The 6,000-nt window shown below is 43.4% G+C and overlaps 1 protein-coding gene across 4 annotated transcripts in view; it reads left to right on the top strand.

Moving 5' to 3' along the window:
- The window catches only part of REPS2 (RALBP1 associated Eps domain containing 2), a 166,983-nt gene that overhangs the window by 51,217 nt on the left and 109,766 nt on the right, over positions 1–6,000 (top strand). For all 4 annotated transcript variants that reach the window (XM_059384641.1, XM_059384640.1, XM_059384642.1 and 1 more), the window contains exon 7: positions 1,448–1,590. In XM_059384641.1, coding sequence (XP_059240624.1) covers positions 1,448–1,590 — 143 coding nt within the window. The remainder of the gene's footprint in view (positions 1–1,447; positions 1,591–6,000) is intronic.

Below are 6,000 nucleotides of genomic sequence, written 5' to 3'. Positions count from 1 at the left end.
GTTTTGAAAAGAAGACAGTCTCTTTTGGCCGAATTCCCAGTCTTAATGTTATTGGCATGAGGCTTCCTATTTTTTGTTGAGACATATCTGTGGAAGGTGAATGGTATTCTCTCCAGTCAGTGCTTGAAACTGTTCCCTGACTCTTTACCCTGTGGACCTGCTCCTTCAGGGCTGGTGCGTTCTAAATATTGGCAGGAGAAGGATGTGAATGGTCCAGAGGAAAGTTAGGGAGCTTACCTTCTCTATTTCTTCTCTGATGTAGAGCTACCTTTCCAGCACAGTTTTATGTCCCATCTCTTTACTTGTCCCAGCACAAGTATATTGTCTCTGTACACCTAAGACACTGGTTGAGCTTATGGTGTCTTACTTTGGCAAATAGGTTTCTTTTGTGCTGAGTAAATAGGTCTGTGCCTTTCAGTGGGAAACACTGACTGAAGCAAAGATAAGCCTTTTCAAGACTGTTTCTTCCTTTCTGTCTTACTGGTTCCAGCCTTCCCAAGTTGCTGGTTTTATCTGAAAACATAATTCAACCAGTATTTATTGAACTCACTTGTATTTTCCCAGAAGAGAATTAATTCTCAGGCAAATTTTGTTTTGTTTTGTATTTTTAATAGACTTTAATTTTTAGAGCAGTTTTAGGTTCACAGCCAAACTGAGCAGAAGGTAGACAGATTTCCCATATATCCCCATCCCCACACAGGTGATCATCCCACGATTAAATAGTAGATACAGGTTAAATATCAATATGGTATTATCAAGCAAATTTTTGATACAACATTTATGTGACTTGAAAAGCTCAAGGTTCTTCCTAAAAGCTGAAAAATGAGGTGCTCATTTCTGAGCTCAGTTAACGGTATAATGGCTGGGACACCTGTAGAAAGGTTGAGGCCCACCCTTCCGCTTGACCATTGTGAGTGCCAGATCTGGAGCTCTTCGCACCACTATGCATTTACTGAATGACTGTCAGCTAATGAATTCTGAGCCTTATTTTCCTTTTTGTGCTGTAGTTTCTTGTCTTTTGTACTCAGTGTTATAAAACAGACCTGCCAGAGAACCTGAAGTGTGTCAAGTTTTGTTTATAAAGTGCTGCTGGTATTGGTGCTGTTGATCAGCATTCGTCTTGCAGGTGCCCCCTGAGATTTCATAGGAGTGTGGAGACTTCGCAGGGCCACCACCAGAGAGCCTGGGAGTTGTATTTGCATATTTTTTTAAAAAGAGATTGATTGATTGATTGATTGATTTATGGTGGGGTGGGGGGTGGAGAGAGAGAGAGAGACGTGTGCTCGCGCCGATGCAAGTCGGGTGGGGGAGGGCAGGACCTGAGCCGAAATTAAGAGTCAGATGCTTAATGGACTGCGCCACCCAGGTGCCCCATGTTTGCATATTTGAGGCTGAGTAACTTTTCCTCTAAGCCCTGTGTTATGTGCTTGTGACATGTTATAATTAGGGAACTTAGTGATGCTGACTGTGATGGAGCCCTGACCCTGCCTGAGTTCTGTGCCGCGTTTCATCTCATCGTGGCTCGGAAAAACGGCTACCCACTGCCCGAGGGCCTGCCTCCGACTCTTCAGCCAGAGTACCTGCAAGCAGGTAAGGCGTCCTCAAAGTCCTAAACGTTTGACATTTTCCATCCAGGCCTTATAAGAACTTTTTGTGCCTTAAGGTGGTATCCGGGCACTTTGTGGAGTCTTTTGCGTCTAAAGTCCTTTAAGTGCTATTAGATTGTCACATCTTATGATATAAGAATTCGGAATGGCGTGGTTAAGTGTGAGTCATTTGTTACTCCCATTCTATTATTCTCTGGATGAATTTGAGCCAGTCACTACCCTTTCATTAAAATTGTGCAGTAGGCAAGTACCGAACCTCCTAGCTGATATAAAATGAAGAAGATGATCTTCCTGTAGAGTCAAGTGCTGACTTGGCATCTTTAGGTATGTCCTAATGTTCCCAAGTGGCCTGGGGCAGTGGAATGGAAGAAGTTAAAAAACTACATGCCAGGAAATGTGCAAAGCACTGTGATCTTAATGTACTCTTGATAAATGTTTACATCTCTATACATCTATGTAACTTCAATCAGATAGAGATATGGAACATTCAGCACACCACAAGGTTGGACTGGAACTCTTTGTCTTTCTCCTTAATAGAGCTATTACCCCAAACCCTTTCAATAAGAAGAGTCATGGTGAGTCTAACATTTGTATCAGTTCTTTTGGAACACTGGAAAATTAAATATCTCTTGCCCTTTTCAAAGGCAGTGGGCATGGATACGATTTCTGTTACTCAGGGAAGTATAGCTTCCATTGTGAAGGTTCCAGAAACAGCTCGTGCTGTCAGTAAGCTTTCTCACATATTAGGGAAGGCCTCTTAAAAACATGAGACGTCTAGCCATGGATGATTATGGCAAGGAGAAGCATTATGTCTAAAGAAATTGTGAATAGTCTACACATTTTATGTTTAGATCTGAAAAAGGCCCTACTTTTTCATGTCATGTCTTGTCGCCTCATAACAACACAAGATTCAAAGTGGCCAGTGACTTATCTAAGTCAGTCTTGGGGTCTCTGACTCTTAAATAAAAAGTCTTTCATTTTCTGTATTTGGTAGTGGGGGAGCCAAAGCTCAACCAAAGGGAGGAGACCAAGTGTGTGGCCTGTGCCACTGGCAGGTAAACATGTTGGGGAAGAGTGACCCATTTTTGGATCTATCCCCAAATGCCTCCATAAAATGTATGCAGGGGAAGGTTCAGGCAGTAGAGTCTACTACTCATTTCAGAGGCTTAGACTTTGGTCATAGCAGCTGCTTTCTGCCAGCCTGCTACCCTTCCTTCCAGGCCGGGAGAGACCCTCAGGAGTCCTCAAGAACCAGTTTGCAGTTGGGTAGCATGACAAACAGCTCTATTTCCACTTTGGTGTCTATCTCACCATCTTTTTTTCTCATATTCCCCCCTCTCTGTTCCTCCTGGATTGAGGCAAAGAAGAGCTAACCTTCTTGGGGCTATCTTGGTAAGGGTGTAGCTTTCATAACCAAGTCAGTATTAGGTCATCCAGGAGCCCCTTTTCCTGTAAGCAAGACCACATGAGGCTTTGTCTCTCTCTCTCTCTCTCTCATGAGGATGGACAGCTGACCAAGAGGGCCAAGGTCTGCTCCAAGGCTAGTTATATTTAATACTGTCACTGTTTCTTACTGTGAGCCCTGGGTTCATGGGTTGTTTCAAAAGCCACTGATAAAATTTTTTTAAAAAATATTTTATTTATTTATTTAGACAGAGAGAGATCACAAGTAGGCAGAGAGGCAGCCAGAGAGAGAGGAGGAAGCAGGCTCTCAGAGAGCCAGACGTGGGGCCTGATCCCAGGACCCTGAGACCATGACCTGAGTTGAAGGCAGAGGCTTTAACCCACTGAGCCACTCAGGTGCCCCAAAAGCCACTGATAAAAATTTTAAGAAATCTGTAAGCCCTATGCAAAAATTATGTTAACAGAAGACAAGTAGCCTCTTTTGATTCCTTCACTGCTGCAAATGGCTGCTTTTACCTTGGTTATGCAGTTGCGGGGCGGGGGTGGTGGTCTATGAAACACAGTGCCAGTCAAGAGGCAGCTTTCTTTCAGTTGGAGTGAAGCCCCTTGTTTGTTCCTGATCATTTGTGGAGGCTGTCAGCATGCATTTATACAGAAACAACTGAAGAATCCATCGTGTACCCTTTAATTAAACAAAAACTGCACACCATTTCCAGAGCTTATGGGATTAATTTTAAATAATAATTATATGGTTCTAATAAAAACCATGAGAGACCTCATAAAACCCCATCAAACTCAGTGATGGTATATTTTAGGCAAACCCTAAGGGTTTAACAGTTAACTCTTTTTTAAAAAAGATTTTTGTTTATTTATTTGACAGAGAGCTGTATATAGAGAGAGCACAAGTAGGCAGAGAGGCAGGCAGAGGGAGAGGGAGAAGCAGGCTCTCTGCTGAGCAGGGAACCTGATGCAGAATTGATCCCAGGACACTGGGGTCATGATCTGAGCCGAAGGCAGCTGCTTAACCCACTGAGCCACTCAGGTGCCCCAACAATTACCTTTTTAATGCTTTATCACTCATGTTTATTTTTGCATATAGCTCAAGAAAATGACCAGAACTATCTAAGTTTTCTCTGTGCTTTTAGACTTTGCATATATGTGTGATTCTGTTCATTTTGGGGGTTCATTTCTAAAAATATATATATATATATGTATATATATATATATATGTATATATATATATATATATTTATTTATTTGACAGACAGAGACACAAGTAGGCAGAGAGGCAGGCAGAGAGAGAGAGAGAGAGAGAGGGAGAGAGGAGGAAGCACGCTCCCCGCTGAGGAGAGAGCCCGATGCGGGGCTTGATCCCAGGACTCTGGGATCACGACGGGAGCCAAAGGCCGAGGCTTTAACCCTCTGAGCCACCCAGGTGCCCCTTGGGGGTTCATTTTTATGGTATCCCACTTTGCTTTTTAAAAAACATAACTTCCTTATAGCCATTTTGGAAAACAGTGTGGCGGTTCCTCAAAAAGTTAAAAATAGGGCTACCGTATGACGCAACAATTGTTTTACTGGGTATTTACCTCAAAGATGCAGATGTATAAGAGGGGGCACATGTACCCCAATGTTCATAGCTCAATGGCCACAATAGCCAAATGGTGGAAAGAGCTGAGATGCCCTTCAACAGACAAATGGATAAAAAAGAGTGTGGTTCATGTACAAAATGGAATATTACTGAGTCATCAGAAAGGATGAATACCCAGCATTTGCATCAACATGGATAGAACTTGAGGGGATTATGCTCAGTGAAGTAAGTCAAGCAGAGAAAGTCAATTATATGGTTTCACTTATATGTGGAACATGAGAAATAGCTTGGAGGACATTAAGAGAAGGAAGGGAAAAATGAAGGGGAGGCGGAATCAGAGGGGGAGAGGAGCCATGAGAGACTATGGACTGTGGGAAACAAGCCGAAGGTTTCAGAGGGGAGCGGGTGGGAGATGGGTGAGGCCAGTGATGGGTATTGAGGAGGGCATGGACTGCACGGAGCACTGGGGGTTGTATGCAAACAATGACTTATGGCACACTGCATCAGAAACTAATGATGTACTGTATTGTGACTAACATAACATAAAAAAAAATAAAAGCTTAGCTTCTTGTTGCAACTTTTTTCCTCATCTACGTTCAGTCTTAAAAAAAAAATCTAACCTGGTTTTCAATAAGATTGGTGAAGGGTATAAATTCGGTTGATACCTTCATGCATTTATAATTATACAAGCTTGTTTTCAATAAAATAATGAAACAAATTATTGTATCTGATTTTTTCCCTAATAGTGGAAATTAAAGGACACAGTTGGAAGGAAAAGTTGGATTATTTGGTAGCTTACCCATGGTCCTTTGATATTTTCCTGTCTAGGTGACTGGGTAGATAGATTATGGTATAGATTTTTATTGTCAAATTTTTAAAAAAAATAGTTGTGTGAGCACCGTGTTACTCTCACGGGTCAGAATGCTGTATAGAAGAGCATTCCGACTGTTATGGAACTTGCTGGCAGTGAGAGAATTGCTGTTCAGTAAACTCAGTGTACTGGTAACCGGAGGCAGTGATAGGTGCCGTGAAGGAAAAGCACAGCTGCGGCAGGAGAGCGCATGACCTTGGGGAAGACTTCCTTAAATACTTGCGCGGAGATGTGAAGGCTGAGCTAAGGGCTATGTCGATGAAGAAGGGGGAAGGGTAGGCTCCGGGCAGAGGGGGCAGCAGGTATGCTGCGGAGGGCCCCAGAGGGGGCTTGGAACACGGGAGGCATGGAAAGTGCAGGCCACAGCGGCTGGGGTGCTAGGAGCCAGAGCTGGAGGGGCTGGGGATGAGGCTGAGGAGGAAGGTACGGAACAAGTCATGGGCACTGACGTCCGCGGGTTTTAAGCAGGGAGGTGTCCCAATCCGAGTTGCTGTTGGCTGCTGATTGCTGAGGCTGGTGCTGATTGG

The sequence above is a fragment of the Mustela nigripes genome, chromosome X (genome assembly GCF_022355385.1).
Source record: "Mustela nigripes isolate SB6536 chromosome X, MUSNIG.SB6536, whole genome shotgun sequence".
NCBI lineage: Eukaryota > Metazoa > Chordata > Mammalia > Carnivora > Mustelidae > Mustela > Mustela nigripes.
The sequence above is the reverse complement of the archived record's forward strand: the minus strand, read 5'-3'. Positions and strand labels throughout refer to the sequence as shown.